We start from the raw sequence: 20,159 nt of genomic DNA on the forward strand, positions 1-20,159 counted from the left end.
GTGTTTGATTGCGATCTAATTTCAAGCTACGCAAACAAAAATGCATTAGCTTCAACTCATTTTTACTGATCAGAATCCCCTAAAGAACCCAAGGAGCTTTGCTTCCTCACCCTTCATTTCTTTCATCTGTGGTTAAATATGTAAATAAAATGTCTAAAGTCATTCTTCAAAAGGGAACAAAAGAAAAAAAGGGGGCTGAGGGAAAAGACAGCCATAAAATTCCTCCGATTCTCCATAACATTAGCCAGAGGGGGGCCAGCTTCCAGCCAGAGCCGAGCAGCAGGGGAGCGAGCTTGCTCCATAGAATCACACATCGCAAATCCCACGCACAAAAAATAAAATATCTTTTCAGCTTCAGCCATCAAAGCCCCCGCGCACCCTCTCTCCCTCCCCCCCCTTCGTTCACTTTATTAGTTACAGAATTATCTCACAGTGGCTGATTTCTCAGAGATGGAGCTGTGCTGTTTTTCTGCTTTTTTTTACTGTTCTGGTTGCAAAGATGAGATAAAGTCGCTGTGTATAAGGGAAAGTGTGTGTGTGTGTGTGTGTGTGTGTGTGTGTGTCTGTGTGTGTGTGTGTGTGTGTGTGTGTGTGTGTGTGTGTGTGTGTGTGTGTGTGTGTGTGTGTGTGTGTGTGTGAGTAGCAATGAGCTAGGGAAGGGGGCCGCCAGAGAAGGAGGCCATATATGAAACAGGGTGGTAGGCGGGGGAGGGGGGGATCATAAAAGGGACAATAGCTTCTGAGGCTACGGATGCTAAAGACTGAACAGGCCTGAATCCTCCTCTTTTCTTCTCATTTTCAAAGAGATATCATCATGACCCAAACAATCAAGAAAGAGTGGGAGGCAAGGGGAAAGACAGGAGCGAGCACAGAACAAAGGACGAAGAATTACAACAAACCAGTAGACGGTGTCTTCTTATTAGACTGTGTGACATGTTGTCAGCTTCATTACACCAAGGGCAGCGATAATAAGGGCTGATATTACCTTTAAAATCTGCCAGACGGATGATCTGTAAGTGGAGAGCAGAGCTGACTCCGGGGAACACTCTGATAATACATTTTGTGTCTTCACATTAAAGCTCATCTCATCATCAGTTATGATGAAGGCCAGGTGGAGAGAGGGGGGACAGAGGATGTCAGTATGCCCGGCTGCCCTTGTCCTTATGAGTGGTTACGATTTCTAAATACATATATACAGCACAGTACTGCTGTATCTGGACTTTTTCGGCGATGAAAAAATAATTTGCTCACCATTATGAATTTACCGGCAAACTCATTTTAATCCAATACAAAATAATGCCAGGTTGAAATAATAAAATCTGCGAGGAAAATCGAACTAGACATTGATTTCAAAATAGAGAGGCACCAGCTAACGTCTTTTCCGGAAAAATAAAGTGATGGGCCTGTGGAGATGTTTGAAAAAAAGCCCTTCAAACGGTAACAGCTGGAAAAGTGGAATCTGAGCAACACATGTGCTGCATAGGAGGAGGGCATTGTGTTCATAAGTGTATTCATACACTACATTTATGCCCCTTCTGCTCCACACACTGAGCGCCAACAGCTGAAATGCCACCGACGAGATATGCTGTGCTTAAACCGTTTAGGCATGCTGGTGCCACGTTTCTCATCTCGTCCCGGACACATTTCTGAAATACTTTTTAAAAGCACTTCTAAAAAAAAAAAACACACACACATAACTCCTGTTTACTTTTGATCCGTGTGTCACCCCCCCCACCGCTGGTAATGTGAGTGCCGGAGACAGGATCTTTAAGTGTAACACATCAGTACTCGTCACATCATTTGGCAGTGTGAGAGAAAAGTGGAGCACACAAAGTAAAAAAATACACTGTGGACATGCAAAAAAAACAAATAAAAATAGAAAAAAAAGTTTATTAGGGGAAGCCGACGTGACTCAACGCTGGTCACGGCTTGTTGTAGTCCTTTTCTCTGCCTGTGAACACAGGTGGCCACGGTGCTTTGTGAGTGTCGTTGAGTAATTCATTTGATTTTTATTTCTGCAATTTACGAGAACGTTTCGCAATGTGGTGAATTTACAAAACAATAACATTCTCCACAGCACAGTCCCACCAAGACTTCAAACTAAACATGAAGCTAATTGCAAAAATGTGAAGAAGGAAACAGGAAACACATTCACTGTTTGAGTGAGAATCTCTGAGAAATAGTGTCCATGATTTGTTCATTAGGTGCATTAAACTCTCCAGAATTCAAAATGAAATATGTAAATACCTGTGCATTTGTGATATCACCCACTGTTTATTCAAAATGAAAAGACAGTGTGGGTTGTTTTGACCGTTCATCTATGGCCCCGTGTGTAATACAATGCTTCATTATGAAATTTTCCAGACGTCATGAGGGAGAGGCAAGTCAGTGTCGGAATTATTAATGCAAACTTGTTTAGGCCTCACAATAGAACAATGTCAACACTTCAAGCTGACATTTGCCAAATAAACCTCATCATTTGTTTGCTTGACTACTTCCGTCTTAAGAAAAGACAGGATATGGCTGCAAAGAGTTTGTTCTGCAGTGTGAATGTTGACAATATACGGACTGACCAACACTTAAGATAATACAGCTATTGTTTTAAACTATTCACATCAATTGGCTTCTTGTCGTTGGTATGTGTGTGAATATTGCTTGTGAAATCACCTTGATGCTTATGGCATTTTCAAATAAACTGAATGTTATAAGTTATAAGGGATATCCCAGAGGGTCTGCTGTTACAATTACACACAAAAAATATCATTATTTAAATGGGAACCCCACCTTAAAAAGATAACTCATGCATTTAAATCAATTTCATTCAAATTTATTTTACTTTTATGATATTAAAGACTGCTTTGATCGTCCAGTTGAAATTTTCCTAAATTAAATCCCTGTGGGGAGTTAATTTCAGTCCACAGGAAATTTCCAAAACAGAAAGTAAATAGCCGCATTTGCTCAAATGCTGTACTCGACATGCATATTTAAATTCCACTCTACATTGTCATGGTGACAAATATGACAAAATTCTTTTGTTATTTAAGGCATATATGGCTTAGTACGTTTGATGTTGATTACTCAGCGTTAGTAAAACCCTTAAACTGAAATTGCACTCCAGAATATCCCTAAATGAAATATGCTGATAACATCTCGTGTGACAGAAACATGTTGAGGTACGAATCTGTTCGACACTTTGGGACTCTCATAAAAAGGCGACGTTTGCTTTTCGGCACAAACGAACAGAAGGAAAGAAGCAAGTTTTCTTCCGAGCTTTCGAGACCCCGCTCGAGTGAACAAACTGTTCCGCACGATTTGAAAGTAATCCGCGTGTCAGTGTCATCTTTCATATGCAAAGTGGCCCAGTCCTCTGAAGGCGGATCTTCTTGGCAGGTTACACCGGGACGGGAAGCTCCGACCGGCTCACACGAGCTCTGCCTCCCGACGCGTCAAGTCCTGCCTCCTTTTACCGGAGGAGCGAGACGCCTCCCCGGGCTACACCGTTATTATTATTATTATTACCATTATTACATCTATTCTCCCACGAGGATTTGTATCTTTCTTCTACCGCGGACGGCCGGTTTGTTCCCCGGGTGCCATGTGAGCAGCGTGGAGGACCAGGAGGTGGACCTCGTTGACGTCGCTTTCCGCAAGTTTTTCGCTCGATGACCTGACATCGAAACACGCTCCGGGAGGAAAAGTGACGTGATACGTCAGGACGGATGAGCCAGGAGAGGGCAGTGGGGAGGGGGGGGGGCGGAAACAAGTAAGAAATTAACCCAGGAGCACGTTACCGGTCACTTTTTGCGCTTTTTTTTTTAAAGCATGGACCTGAACGCACGCGAACTGCAGCGAGAACACATCCCACGGAGGGATTTACTAAACTCTACCAATCCGACATGAGGAAACGCAGCGGGTAGTGCACTAAAGTTCTTTTGTCTGACGCGTAAACCAGCCAGGTTTTCATCACTGACCCTGTGTTACTACAGTGGTGAATTCGTTTGTTTTGTCCTTACATCAAGAAAAGGGAGAATGCGTTCAACTGTTAAACCCAGCTTCCTCTGTGCGCTGCTGGTCCTCTGGGGCGGCGGTGGTTCGGCCATTAGCTCAATAGACCCAGACTGGTCAGGAGAGGGGAGATGTCAGCACATCAGCATCCCCCAGTGCAAGGACATCGGCTACAACATGACGCGCATGCCAAATCTCATGGGCCACGATGACCAAAAAGAAGCGGCGATAAAGCTGCAGGAGTTTGCGACGCTGATACAGTTTGGATGCCACAGTCATCTCAAATTCTTCCTGTGCTCGCTGTACGCTCCCATGTGCACGGAGCAGGTTTCAAACCCCATCCCGGCCTGTAGGGTGATGTGTGAGCAGGTAAAGCTGAAATGCTCGCCCATCTTGGAACAGTTTAACTTTCCCTGGCCCGACTCTCTGGACTGCTCCCGGCTGCCGACCAAAAACGACCCAAACAACCTGTGCATGGAGGCCCCCAACAACGGCTCAGATGAGCCTCCCAAGGTCTCCCACACCCCGCCCCCGGATTTCCGGCCGCAGCGGCCTCTGGGCGGGCAGGGCCTGCACCTGAAGGACAGCGGCAGCAAGCGCACCTGCAGCAATCCTGGCAAGTTCCATTTTGTGGAGAAGAGCGAGTCCTGTGCCCCCAAATGCTACCCCAAAGTGGACGTGTACTGGAGTCAGGGAGACAAGCATTTTTCTCTGGTGTGGATAGCCATCTGGTCCATCCTCTGCTTCGTCTCCAGCGCCTTCACCGTGCTCACTTTCCTCATAGACCCCCAGCGATTCAAGTACCCGGAGAGGCCGATCATCTTCCTCTCAATGTCCTACTGTGTTTACTCGGTGGGCTACCTCATCAGACTGTTTGTGGGGGCCGACAGAATAGCCTGTGACAGAGACACTGGGGTTCAGTATATCATCCAGGAGGGTCTGGAGAGCACCGGCTGCACCATTGTCTTTCTCATCCTGTACTATTTTGGCATGGCCAGCTCCCTCTGGTGGGTTATCCTGACCCTGACGTGGTTCCTGGCTGCAGGGAAGAAGTGGGGCCACGAGGCTATCGAGGCCAACAGCAGCTACTTCCACCTGGCGGCTTGGGCCATCCCGGCCGTGAAGACCATTACGATTCTGGTGATGAGGAAGGTGGCGGGGGATGAGCTGACGGGCGTCTGCTATGTGGGCAGCATGGACGTCAAGGCGCTCACGGGCTTTGTGCTTATTCCCCTCTCCTGCTACCTCATCATCGGCACCTCGTTCCTGCTCTCTGGCTTTGTGGCCCTCTTCCACATCCGGAAGATCATGAAAACGGAGGGAGAGAACACAGACAAGCTTGAGAAGTTGATGGTCCGCATCGGGGTCTTCTCCGTGCTCTACACCGTTCCGGCCACCTGCGTCATTGGCTGCTACTTCTACGAGAGGCTCAACATGGACTACTGGCGCGTCGTGGCGGCGGAGCAGAAATGCATGGACGGCAGCGGGCCGGAGTCAGACGAGTGCGCCATGAAGGCCTCCATCCCCGCGGTTGAGATCTTCATGGTGAAGATCTTCATGCTGCTGGTGGTGGGCATCACGAGCGGCATGTGGATCTGGACCTCAAAGACACTGCAGTCGTGGCAGAACGTGTTTAGCAGGAAGCTGAAGAAGAGGACGAGGGGGAAGGCTGCCAGTGTGTTCACCAGCAGCAGGCCTTACATCAAACCTCACCCGTCTCTCAAAGGGCACAGTACCAAGTATGAACCCACACGGCCCCCTCCAACCTGTGTATAGGCTGACTCTCTTTGTACAAACCCCCAAAATACACGTAAAAGCCTTTAGCTAAATGAGACTTTGTAACCAGAGGGCCATCAAGAGAATCAAGGGTCATGTTTTATTTATGGAAACCACGTTGAAGATAATGCAATGTTGTTTTGTGCGTGTCTTCAGCCATCTTGTGCAACAGAATCTGCCTTTTGTTTGAAGAAAAAAAAGATGTGCTACTCCTGGATTTACTTATCCCTCTGAGGAAAACATCTCACTGTCTCACACAAAAGGAGTGGAATAAACCATTTAGATGTGCTGTGGGGTTAACTTAAATAATGTGCAATAGATGTTTTCCTTACAGGCAAAAAAAAACCCCAACCCACTTGTACTGTACTGTTATTGACAGATTACAGACAATGAAAGGACCCCCACAGACGATGGAGGCAGACGGTCAGAGGGATGAGTGTTGTGTTAGTGTTGGCTTTCTAATGGAAATCAAGGCAGTGACATGTATGTTTGAACCGGAGTGAGAGCAGCTTTTGAAAAGAGCTCAAGGCCTCACAGACTGCCCCATTATATGTGAGGCAAATCCATGCCATAAATTAATCAGACACTCGCTATTGAAAAGTTGAGGTTTCCTTTTTCCTTTTTTTTTTCTTGGTGGTTTTATAGCACAAGGAAACATTTGTATATATATATTTGTAAAAAAAAAATTATATAGAAATGATAATAAAACGTTCTAGTTTTAAATGTTTGCTAAGCCCAAATGTTGTGTTGCAACAGCGTTGTTATTCCGTCTCCTGTCAGTCTTCACTTTCATACGACCGGATTGCTTGTGTTCGTTTCTTGATTTGAGTTATCTTTTTTTACTGCGGCAGGACTTGTTTTTGCTTGACGCTGTTGAGTTGGGAGGAGTCGTTTAAAGAAAATCTAAATCATTAATTTGTACGTGGGATATGAGATAAGCCAGAGCTGGGTTTTTAATGATATGTTTTGCTGACAGAATAGCTTTAAATTTAAATCGACTGAAAAACAGAATAGTTTATATGGCCAAAAGAGACCTTTTTATTATAGTATTAACTGATGGTTATTATTGGTTGTATGACCAGTTAGGATCAGATCATAAATGTTGTAGATACATGGAAATGGAAATGCCATTTTAAATGTAAAAAAGAGATGTAAAAATGTTTAGTAGTTGGTTCTAAAGGCAACACACACACAGGAAGCGTTAAAAGCACGTTTCTGTTGCTGTTCTTAATAATAAAAGGGAACAATGGGACATAAATGTTTGTCCTCCGGGTTGCGGCATAAAAAAAAAAAAAAAGACGTCCATGGCGTTTCTTTTTCTGTTCAGGCAAAAAAATTACTTAAAGTTTTATATTTAATAAGTTAATAGTTTAATAAAAATTCAACATAAAATCACACTATTCACTGGGTTTGCATAGGGGCGTTTTGTAATTACAACACATGATGATGAATTATTTTTGGAACAGTGTGATACAGTATTACACATAGCAGGATAAATGAACATTTCAGCCATTATTCATACAGATGAAACAGGAAAGTGGTGGTCAAAATGTCCAATTGCAAAGCTATAGTTAACAATAAGGTTTTTGATAACCTTTTTTTTATAATCTTAATTTATATTCTTTATGCTGGATACATGCTTATATAACCTTGTGTATAGTTTCCCACCGTATATAGTGAATATACAACTATATTTTAGTCCACTCTCATCCTTTCTGTCTCTTTTCTCGTTCTCGCTGCGTTACATTTGTCGGTGCGTATCAATGAAGGAGTTACACAATAATCCAGCGCTCATTCAGTACGGGATTAGAGCGTTTGAAGGGTTGCACTTTGAAAAGCAGAATGCTGCCAACCCAAAAGACAGAATATCTGTCATCTCCTCCCTTCTTATCAGCAAGGCGTAGTGGCATTTCTATAGGCACATCTGGCCTCGGTTTGAAGTAGCCCCATATTGACTGAAGCGGATTTCTAAAAGCATGAGCCAACTGAATACATTGTGCGGTGTCCTGAGGTGTTTGGTGTTAAAACGATCCTTAATCTGTAAACATGTTATAGCTACGCGCTTTAAATTGTCACAAGTCTAGTCTTGACTCGAAGCAACAGCGATTGTTTTTCGCCCTGACAGTGGTGTCCGCGCAGCGGGAGGACGCCGTATCCCGAGGTGATTGGCTGCATGGATACAAACACGGAGCCACACATATGCACGGAGTTTGTGCTTTTCAATGTTCGTAAAGGATACATCGTTTTGGTTTACATGACCTTACCTTTATGTGCCTCACTTTCAATTATTTTTTTTTTTTTTTGGAGAGTTTAAAACCTGAGAGTCCTCTCCGGTTTATAAAGTTTCAGAAGTGTAGTAATGCTTTATCCCGCAGGGCATTCAAGTTCCAGCGTCAACCCAACCCGTTTTAACAGCCAAAAGCACATGACTCACCACCTCTATGTGGCTGAATCAAAGTCAGCCAGTGTCTATTGATACTCGGAGTTGTGAAAAAGGTGTGAGTGCTTCTGAGGGCTTCAACGGAGGCCACCTGGATAACAGCCCCCGAGGTGTCTGGGAAGGCTGTAAATATAAATGACAGTTACCACCCCCCTCCAGGGCTTCTTCAGCCAGGCAGGCTTCACTTCTCTTATTCCCCTCTCTTCAAAGGAAGAAAAATCCTGCTCAGAGCAAGGGCAAAGTATTACCGGCAAGAAAGCCCTTTCTAGTTTTCTTTCGGGGCGAGGTGGAGGGCTCAATTGTTTGTATTTCTGGATTTAGGCCTTTACAAGTATAGATCTTGTAGTATATCACAAGTTTTTCAAGCCAGGAGACTCTCTGAGTAGAATCAAACCGCTTTTACTTGCAGCTGGTGATCATTAAATATTGTTCCTAGCGATGCCAAGTTTTATTTCACAAAGTGGGGAATCCCGCTACACCCATGTGACTAAGGCTGATGAATCGCAGAGTATCCTAACTCCGCCAGGGCGAATGCTGTCACCCCACACTCATCCACTTTCCTGTCAGGTGGCGGCGGCTTAGAACTCGTGGACAAAAAGCAGCTTTCGCTTGTGATCGGCGTGCTTGAAACAAAACAAAAAAACCTTTGATTGAATTTAAACTGACTTTTAAGCGAATCAAGATTTTCACTTTTTCACAATCTCTAATTGACCTGATTCTTTAAGGAACCGGGCATTATTACGGTGTAATGATTCCTCCGTGTGTCAAAGGAATTCTTTATTTCAGAGGGGAAGTGGTGAGGAAACATCTCCAGACAAAGCCACATAACGATGCTCTACATCAATACATGGCTTCCCTCTAATCTTTGCCACGGTATTGTCGGCGAGGCAGTGTTGTTTTGGCACCAGTGCACCGAGACATCAACATAGTTCCATGACACAGTGACATAAATCAAGTTTCGGGGATGATTGGCGGCTGAGGCGGCTCCTCTTTGATCTGGCTCTGTGGAGACGCCCCATGTCCTCATCCTCAGCTGCTCCAGCAGCACCTGTTTACTAGTTCAGACCTGTCTGTCTGGAGAGCAGTGCTTAGCCTCTCAATGCCGCGGACTCATACGTGACACACACACACACACACACACGCAACACACAAAGGAATTTGGCTGGGGCCCGTGGGTGGGTTCCTTCCGACATGTATGCTCCTAATGCACCAGACCCTTACTCGCTCCTGCTCCTTGTTTCGCTTATTAGACAGCTGCTGCAAACCTTTCGGCGAGCTCCGCCTCCATTAGTTGAACCAGAGAAGAAAGATGCATCACAACAGATAACAACTTTGTTTCCCTGCCAAAGACATGACTTGGAGGAAGAGCGTAATCGAAGGAAGAGAAAGATCTGCAAGTTTCACAGTGCAAAGTGTCATCAGAGAGTGAAAACCTTTCTGAGGATCAAGGGTGAAGAGGGTGTGGGTGGGCTCCGTGTTCTGAAATGATCTATTTCAAATAATCTAGGGCAACGTAAGAGTGCAGTAAATGCCCAATCTGCAGTAACGAGCCATGCAAACGGCTCACAGACAAACACACCTCAGTATGCTGCGGAGGCAGTTGTTCGCAGCCACTGCTGAAGGTGAGAGTAATTACATAAAAACCTGGCAACAATTAGTTCTCTCCCTGCAAGGCGGGGGCAGGGCACTTTTTTTCAAATGCATAATGAACTGCCTCGCAGGCCCTCTGCTGATCAAACAAGTGTTTGATAGTGGCTTTGGTTTGAAAGAGGACTGAATATGTTTATTTGCATGTGGAGAAGAGAGTGACTTTGAGGTGCAGATCAGGCAGATTAGTGTTAACTGACAGAGACCTGTGCAAACAGACACTCCCCCCTGCATGCAAGCAGGGCATCGGCGCACTTCCTCAGAGGACGGGTTCGGCTGAATGCAACATCAGACAGACAAGAGCAGGGCAACTCCTTCCACTTTCCAGACATTGTTCTTTGTATGCTAGCCTCCTCCCCTAAGCCTGACTGATAGATTTTGGCTTGTGAGGTTGGATGCATGTGAAAGCATGCACGCTGAAAGCTTGGACACTAAAAAGAAGAGAGAAAAAAACAATGATTGGTGGTTATTCTTCAAAGACCTACTGTAAGTGGAAATGCAGCGCATGTATATTCTGGAAGGTATAAACATGGCAGAACACAAAGTTGTATAAAGATTCAAAGAGTTAAGGCAGAATCACTTTGAACTCACCTGACAATAACAATACAGAACAAAAGCTCCAGTTTAATGTGCAATGTGATCCAATTTTTGGAGAAATTTTAATGTTTTGCTTTCTTTCCCAGAGCAATATGAGAGGATTCATATATCTTTACAGAAATGTGTGTTTACAGATCTAACGTAAGTCGCTTTGGATAAAAGCGTCTGCTAAATGACATGTAATGTAATCTAACTCGGTTACGATACCTTATTTACACGTTAATATTGATGTAATATCATTATAATAATATAAACACACATATTATGTTATTAATGGTTTCATTTTGGGATCATTTATACTGCACAGTTTTTACGAGAGTTTACGAGAGCTCTTGGAGAGTAGTTCATTATTAAATGCATGGTCTGCGCACTGCTAAAAATACAAAATAGTAGATCGTCTGCATACAGCGTGCCAGCAGGGCCAGATATTTACTCCAAGTATTCTAAGTTCACGTGACAGCTGATTGTCAAGTTTCCTTTCATGCCCCCCCCTCCCATCCCCCTTCTGTGCCATCGTTCTTTGTTAAATTTGCTGAGAGTGTCTTTCAACCACAGGCATTTTTCTCCCAGCGGTGCTGGTGAGCCCTGCCAGATCCATCATCATCCCTCTGCCTCTGCCTATCCCTCCATGGCTCCTACACTGTCTGTAAACTCACACACTCAAAGAGAGATGCACACATGTAGACAGTCTCCCGCTGTGCTCGCTCGCTCCACTCCGCCACCCGTCCCCTCGGTGCCTTCGAAAGCGTCTTTGAAAAACGTCAATAACATATTACGAACCGAGTGCACAAACGTACACAATGCACTCTATCACACATGGTTATGTATCCTCCACCGTGGTACTACAGTTATGCTGCTGTTTTTACACATGGTCACAGCTCTGGGCGGTGTGGATTAGGAAGGTGACAGATTAGAGTCTGCTGTTGAATCACCATGGCGAGAACCTTGGTTCGAGCGGACTCTCCCGTCCTTCTAGCCGCACCTTTGCCGTCTCCGTCACCTCGCAGCAGCAAGGCTTTTCTCACAGGAGTTGTGTCAAAAATTGCTTGTCCGCCATTGTGATGGTAGAAAACATGACATTTAATGATATTGTCTTAATTTAACAGGGTCAGAGTTACTTACTGCCACCCACTGGCATGGAAAAGTATTTCATTAGTCAGTCAGCCACTGTAACGCACGCTTAGACTTTCAACAATGACAAATTATTTAAAGCGACAAAATACTATTTTTTTAAGCCCGGAATTGGACATTTTCACACAGCCGACCTGACGATCTCTCAGATCAAACTGCTGTGCCGCAGGAAAATCAATGGTAAAATGTTTCACTATTATTACTTTAGTGTAAATGTTTTACTTATTCAAACGTACTCTGCTCCACCACTGAAAAAACACAGAAAAGCTGTACTACAGATCTCGATTCTCATAAAACAAAAACAAAACAGGCTGTTAATCAGCTTGTTTGTGTTTTTACCACCACAATTTTTTGTTAAGCAGAGTTCTTCTTTTTCTTCCTAGGAATCAAGTTCTTAGCAGGCACAACACACAACATGTTTCCTGGTACACTGGTCCGAGACAATGTCCCATTTTGCTCCCAGATTGCTTTATGCTGTGACAGGGCCGAAAGCAATTTGGAGTAAGTATGATCACAACTTCTTTCTTTTTCTCGACTGTATCTGATTACAGTGCACATGTTCCTTTGAGTAATCAAGCTGTAGCGTGGCAAAAGAATCTCGGTTTCCTGCACATTGGTGGTGGGCCCGATTGTCTGGTCCCGATAATAGTAATGGGAACGATGGCAGCAGTGGCTAATCTACGCAGAGAAGAGGTCCGGACCCACTTATCTGGCCTGAGTAGAAAATAACGGTCCACTTAAAGGGCCAATCTGTGGTTACAGTTTAGCGACGTGACCTTGTGAGTTGTTGGCTTTGAGTTCTTTTTTCACACTAGAGAGTATTTCCTGAGCTTTTGATGTGAGACCTTGGACAGCGTGAGGTTTTTTTTCACCTGTTAACACTTAAAATACACTTTTTTTGACTCACATTGGATTCGGAAAGATGAACTTCATTCTACAGGGTAAAGACTTCCAGTACAGATAGCATTTACAGCTGTAGAAGGCAAGCCATTGCACATTTGGCAAACACTGTTCCGCATAAGTATGCAAACGTTGTGTCCACATATTTACTCCACAACACCTGCATAGTGTGCTTATTGGTATCAACCAGTACCGCTGCAAGAACGGTTAACATGGAAATGCAAAACTCGACTGTTTGATCATTGCCTCGGGTCACGGACAACACTTTGAACCAACCAAGAGTCACATGACAACATGGAGATAAGCCTCTGTTCTCCTGCGCTTCAAAGGAGAGCGGATAGGAGCAGTGCTGAAATGTTCTTTTTGAAACGCATGATGCGGTTGCAGTTGGGCATTGAATTGACGGGTGGTGCAGCTGTCGGATGTGTCTCCTCTGTTTGAAAATACGGTCTAATTGTATGAAAGCAGAATACGCCAATGTTATCCTACTTATCCTACAACATTGTTAACATGAACTGGTAGTCACAATCTCCAGTTCAGTCTTTTAGTCAATTCTGGTCCCATTTAGAGTAAGATAGATGACGGAGGAGGGGAGGCTTTAGGGCGTGGCTACATCGTAACGGACAGGCAACACCACTACGGGCTGTCTTTGAACTTAAAACACTTCCTGGTGTTTTGAATGCCTTCTCGTGCCAAAAAAAAACAAAATAAAGAAGGTCCAAAAGGCCAAACTCAATGCATCCCCCCATAGAATGAATGACGCTCAGGGGATAACTGCATTCTTAAATTATTTATCCAGTACTTTAATCTGAACATTTGAAATGTTTGTGTATCTTTACCTGTCTGATCCAACTACTCAAACCATGCCACCATTACTTAACTCACTATTTGGACATATATTTGCATTCAATCTCAATGGCAACATATGGCTTTAAAAGTGTTACAAGGTCCAAGTGGGTCCAGAGGTTTGTCCAGTCAACCTCTGCTATTTGTTATCATCATTACCATAAATGTTCTAAATATTAGAATCACATTTTTTGATTCAATCTTTATTCAGCTGATTTTAACATGAATGTTTTCCCTGTACCCATCCTCCCTGGCAGCTGGTTGGGAATCACTGCTCGAGCAGACAAAAACTAACTGGGCTGACTTTAGACTGGGATCATCAAGGGATGCATGTGCGCTGTTTAAGTGCTGTTTAACCCTGTGGAATGAGTCGCTCCGGCTTGAATGTGGCGAGAGGCTGGAAGCAGGTCACGAGAGGTGAAAGAGGACAGCGAGAGCTTTTTATGTGGCTCGGACACTTTTGAGGACGACGGATAGGGGGGCACTGAGTCAGTTCATTGATATTCAGGGATTTGACCCGTTGACAAAAGGGATGTCACCGAGGTTAAGACAGCCATGCCTCTCCGCATTGTGCCCGGCCGAAAAGCTAGACCCCCTCGCACCCCTCTGCACGGTTGTCATGGTGAGCAAATCAGTCCGGCAGCACTATGTCCCACTCATGTGGGCACATTCTCTCTCTTTCTTCCTCTTTTTCTCTTTCTCTGATGTTCTAGCGTGCTGCTTCATTGAGGGGGCTGCAGAAAAGAGAGCTTTCTGTCTGCCGACAATGCCTGGTGTGTCATGGACATCCCCATGCATACGCAGTGCAAAGAAGAGCAGGGCTTCCCTTCCCAGAGAACATGGCAAAAAGATATGTTTCCTCTCTAGTTGTTTTTTTTTTTTTATGTACAAGTAGTCAAGTCAGGTGGCAAATCCACACTTCAGGTTATTTCATCCCACAGCTGGAGTGAAGGACTGTTGCTCCAGTTCCAAGTGGGTGGCTGGGTTGATGTGCATTAATACTGTCAACCACTATATTCTATTATTGCACTTAAAATTAACAAGTAAAGTTCATTGATGGGAGCAAAAATCCAGGAATAGAAATGAATGGGATTCTCTCACAGAGCAAATGTCCTTAGTAACCTGTGTCCACTAATGGAAAGAAAATTCATCGACGAGTGGCGCTGCAGTTTTTCGTTGTCACACAAATATGTTCCTAGAGTGTCAAGGAGGTCAGGTTAAAGGGGAAACTACAGCTGTGTTTACCTGTAGAGATGCTAGCACGCACTCTCGGGTGATGGGGCATGCCTGTGCTTTAACCTCTCTGAACCCTGACGGCTGCTGTGGTGAGCTCTGTAATCACAGAGGTTGTAGTTATAAATCGCAGGGCACTAAGCTGGAGAGAGTTAGAGTGAGAAAGTAAAGAGAGAGAGGGACAACTCCAGCCTCAGGGCCAGAACAGGCCCTGACCCTCAAAACAAACGGCTCACTCCGAAACCCCCCCCCCCCGCCCCCCCACCTGATTTTTTGTTGTTCTTTTTCCTTTCACTAGGTGCCCACACACAGCCAAGCACCAATGGACACAAGATGCAGATCGCCCCGGAGGCTTCACATCCTTTCTGTGGCTGTCAGTCGCACTACAGCTGGTCCTTTGCTGGTCTTCTGGATTCTTGATTGCAACACAGAACTTAATGTTCTAAACATTAACATGTTTTCATCAAATCTGTCTCAACAAGCAGAAACCAGATATTTCATTTCTCTATACTACCATGGGGAAACCGTACCCTCTTTGATGCCGCTCTTCAACAGGCTTTAAATTAAATTCTGCATAAAGCTGCCACGACATTGTCATTGCTCGCTTGTCGTAGCCGGAGTCTCCACTTGTTGATCGCTGGAATAGTGTGAAACCGTTGGCTCTACTGTGTGTTGCATCATGTCAGTGGTTATGCAATGTTGTGCCATGCTTAAAAGAAACTCATGGTATGTAAAGCGTCTGAAGGGCAGAATGGTGGAGGCAGTATTTGTTCCAGCCAGAAGGCTCCCACCCACGCGCCATCAGGGGAAGTGACACCAGGTGCGCCAGGAGACACACCTGGGCCTCACCTCCTCGTCAAGGAGCGGGTACAAAGGGACGAGCAGGGAAGCCGACAGGGGAGAGGCGTGTTGGGAGGGGAGCAGTGAGTGGGGGGGAGAGAGAAGAAGTAAGTCCCGGTAAGTCGGATAGCGGCCCGGTACGGTTCTCAAAGTTGAAATTGGTTTGGCCAACACGCTGTGGAAATGAGCCTGATTATCTGTTTTAGTTTTATAAAAAATTCTTCCTTGCACGTCCGCCTCTGACTGCCGCGCTGCCATTCATGTCGGTGTCCTCTGTGCAATCCTGTTACAGTTGATTAGGCAGCAGAAAAGAAACAAGTCTTCTGTGTTAACATTTTGTTGACTCAACCAGAAAATATATTCAATTAAGAATGTGAATGTAAAATTCATGAAAGGAGCACTGGTGCACTCGCAATTGCAAAGACCTCTTCTGAACACAATCAAAGCAAAGAGAAGCAAAGTTTCAGAAACAATCCCCAAGCTTTCCAAATAAAGTTCTTTGTAAAAGGAAATATTTTAATGTGATTGCAAAATCTAAGCATATTGTATGTCACATACAACTTCTGATCCTGGCTTATTTAAACCTGATCTTACATCATGAAATGTTATGGCTTGTGATACTGTGGACATATCTAATATTAGATCTTTCGGAATAGTTACCAGCAAAACACAGTCAGACAATATCAAAGTCACGGAATCAGCTCTGCTGAGACTCCTGGAATAAGACAAGCGAGCTTTTCTGATTGTCAGTCAGCTTCGATGATCAAATCATCCGTTACCTTTCTGTTCGACAAGCAACATCCGTACGCTGTCACAACAAAACCCACTGCGCATGAATCATTTCATCCTGTGAGCCGTGAAACAGAGGGGAATGTGGAGTCTGCAGCCAACCGAATTAGGCCATATGGAAGTGATATCTCTGCCGCAGCTGCAGTTTGCTTCATCCACATCAGACAAAGATGTAATGGCACTCAAGGTCGATGCTTTTTATGTGGAGATAATGTTGACAATAAAGAAGACAATCAGCACTCCTCCTTGCGTTTGGAGCCAGAGACAAAATCATTACCAAGGGGCTTTTAACGGGTTCCGGGGACCATGGCATACTTTTTGAATAAAATATAAACAAGGGAAAATATCAAACCCATTAATCTTTCATTAAGCTCGGCGGATAAAAAAGAATCGCTTTAAGTATCGTTCGTTACCATCACTGTGAGTGCGAAAGCCCCCCTGCTAACATCAAAGGCTGCTCAAAGGAACGGCGCAGTAGAGAGTCAGTTAGCTGGGAACCAGCTTGTGGTTGGCTTTTAATTTCCTCTGACTCATAATGGCACCGAGGAGGAAACGGGGACCCGGTCTGTAAAGGTGGGTTTTTCTTTTTGTGGCATTGGGGCCTTTTTTGAGCAAACACTCACACAAACAATGTGCCGCTGTTGTTAAAAGAGCCGCGGATGCAGGCTGGATGTTGACATAAGCTGAGGGCTCATCCCCATCCTGCACGAGTCTTTGTGCCATTGAAAGATCAGAGGCCTCTCATTGCCAAAGAATGGGCAGACTCCATTTCAAATGCATACGTACCATGCGTACGCATGCACACTTGTGCAGCAGGGGGAGGGGCGGCTGGGCCGTGTGTGTGAGGGCGGTGTAACCGAACTCTCTTCTCGTGCTTTATGTTAGGGTGGGGCATTTCGACCGCTGCAACTATTGTGCCACTCCTCGACGGAGGAAGATTAAGTAATTTTAGAAATATGCAACATGTTGGAATGTCTTCATTAAAACCTGTAGATCCTCCCACTGTGCAAGAAGCATGATAGCACTGAGCATACATCGCCAAGTCAAAGGTTTGGACACACTTTCTCATTGAATGGGTCCAAACCTCTGACTGGTACTGTATATGTACTTCAGAACTGGCCATTGCAGTAATTTCAAGTAGGTTAATATTATGCAGTGGATTAAGGATTGTAGTGTGTGCATTACTGCTAGACTAAAGAACTGATCCAACCGGGTATAAAATAAACCTATCACAACGCATTTCCCTGACCTGCATTCCCGTCAGAATTCAGCGACACGTTTATTTCCGTCTGCAGTACACAAAGCAAGCAAAGAAGCTTTCGACCGACTTCAGAGGCCTAGTACATTACACGAGTTAGTCATGGCTCATACTGAATTAAACATGGGAGACTTTCTTTTTATCTACAGCCAAAGTACTAAATCTGACCACTGCAACCGGTCCTCGCCTTCCTCAAATCCTCCCTTTGATAGTGGAAGCGTAGGAGCTTCAAATATATCCCTTTTTCCTTCATTTTTAATGGTTGTTAGTCACAAATTGTGGTTGATGTTTGCTGCTGAATTTTTTTTTCTTTTTTTTCTTCGTTTTTACAAAGCTTCCTTTTCTCCCCGCCTCGTTCCCTGCAGAGCAAATGTGTCACCGTTTTTCCCATGGTTACTCTTTCATATTTATGTATTTATTAGGTGTTTTTATGCACTGGTAGATTTAATCAACCAACCGTAGGGTGACAGTTCCCTCCTCAATCGCCTGGGTTGATACAGTGGACATGAAGAGTGAGGCCTGTGCGATCTCCCACTGTTCCTTGGAGTTGGACGATAGTTTGATAATGCCCCATTCAACTCGGAGACGTCCCGGACGTGTGCTTCGGGTGTGGAGGGCTCATCCTTGCTGGTGTGGAGTTGTGATATTTTTGGACAAGCCAGGATGAAAGCCTGGGGTGCTGTGGCTAATGAGATACCGAGGCAGTGGGAATGATGGTTTTAATTACTGCCCAGGACTGGTCCAAAGGGGATGGTTGCTAAAGAGCATGCTGAGTGTCCTAGGTTGGGAGTTCAGACTGATGCCAGTCCTGCTGTGCCGGGCTGCCTTTGATGCTCACTCCCCTCTGCTTTATTCCCACATTGTGCTTATTAGATTCTTAGCTGCTGATGCTTCACTGCACCTTTGTTCAAACCCACATTTCAGACAAAGAGAGGCGTAAACTGCGGAGATTTCAACTTAAAAAGACCAAGAAAGTGTCGGTGATGCAGAAGGCAACTTAATCTTTTGTGGAAATGAAATCTGCAGGGCTCCCGCTGCGCTGGAGACGGATTGTAAGTTTGCTCAGGCAGAGACTGTGTGATATTGATTGTCTAAGAATCTAAAACGAGTACAACGGTTAGAATACAAACGCGTGTAAATTAAATGAAGCGCTAAAAATAGGACTGGAGTGATGAAAACTGCACTGGGGCGGATTCCTCCCCTCGGTCCACTCGAGAACCTGACGGTAGATCGCAGGCAGGCTGGAGGTCCTCCGTCTCCTCTGCCGCTCCCGGCAGGAGGCCGTTGCTACGTGGCCGCTCTCTGTTCTCCTGCAGCCCAGCTGTGGACCAACCCTTGTTGACTTTTCCGAGATCACATGGCATCCTCACTGTGGCCGGCTCGTGAGGGGGGGGGCCTTGCCTCTGCAGGACTCTGCTGTGGTCAGCACAGGCCTCCTCCTCCTCCTCCTCCTCCTCCTGCTCCAGCTGTCTTTACCCCCTGCTTCTCCAAGGAAAAGGTGGGGCCACGTAGTGTTTGAACACCCCACGCATATCTACAAACACAACATTTTGAAAAATCCTTTCATGCAACAGTCAGATGTTGCCGTGGCTTCCTCTTTCAGCAAACAGATAAATGCCATCTTCATTTATGCTCTTGTAAAGTTTTCTATGTACCGTTTACTGTATTTAGAGGAGAAACTCATGACTGTAAAATCATAACATTTTTCTACACATATTTCCTGTATCTATAGACACGTACTGTATATTTGGCAAACAAGTCAAGGCCGCCAGCCAAAGGTTTTTGTTATCAAGTATACAGGAAACTATATTTTCCAAATAAATGCAATCTGAATGGGATGTGTCCTTGGCGCTCTGGCTTGCAGGAAGTGTAGATAAGGACTTCAATCGTGTTTGGAAAAAAAGGTGATCTCTATTTTGAAAGCCATGATAATGTGTGAACAGAGTTAACGCTGCGGCTTTATATTTAGCAAAGTGTGTGTGCTTTCTTAAGAATGATTTAGTCTGATTTGCAAATGTTAGGTAGTGATGGGATGAGAAATGATATCTATATAATACATTAACTGAATCTTCCTCAGTGGAGGAAGTTTACTCAGTTGTCAAAGTCCGTTGACATCTATCAGGGCTGCATCAAATTTATTCTGCAAGTTGCCCAACATTCAACCGACAGATGGTGTGTAGGTTGTACACCTATTTATTGTAACATCAGACATAATGCATTGGTCTCTTTAGAATGTATAGTACAATGTTTTGCTGATTAATTATTAATGGGAAAAAATTTCCCTCCATTGCAAGATAAACTTTGATGTAAGGAAACCATCCATTAGGCCATTTTTCTTCAGAAACTGCTTGGAAATGATCTTTTTGTTTCTGATGGAGGGCCGCTAATGGTAGTCAACCGTTAGTCATTTTCACAATACCAACGGCTTAAGATATCTACCCGTCTCCATTAAAAATAGAACAGGTTTTTTTTTTTTACATCGCGGATGCTTGTTTCATACTGCACGGTCTAAGAAACCCATGGTGAAAATGTGTTTGAGTGTGTGATGCAGGGCCCGTGTATTTTAAGGGGGAGCACATTGATGCAGAGCAGATTAGGTTCCACGGCATGCGAGCGAATAATCTAATTTTCCTAACCCGCTTACTGATATCAGAGAACTGGTAGATCCTTATTATTCAGAATCCCCTCTTGTTCCGG

General features: G+C 44.6%; 1 protein-coding gene across 1 annotated transcript; it reads left to right on the forward strand.

Annotated features, from left to right (window-relative positions):
* The first annotated feature begins 3,240 nt into the window (after positions 1-3,240).
* fzd10 (frizzled class receptor 10) lies at positions 3,241-7,409 on the forward strand. Its single transcript, XM_037483448.2, has one exon. The coding sequence runs from the start codon at positions 4,030-4,032 to the stop codon at positions 5,779-5,781; it is 1,752 nt and encodes a 583-aa protein (XP_037339345.2). The 5' UTR covers positions 3,241-4,029; the 3' UTR covers positions 5,782-7,409.
* The last annotated feature ends 12,750 nt before the right edge of the window (positions 7,410-20,159 follow it).

Source organism: Pungitius pungitius, chromosome 5, assembly GCF_949316345.1.
Source record: "Pungitius pungitius chromosome 5, fPunPun2.1, whole genome shotgun sequence".
In the NCBI taxonomy this organism is placed as follows: Eukaryota; Metazoa; Chordata; class Actinopteri; order Perciformes; family Gasterosteidae; genus Pungitius; species Pungitius pungitius.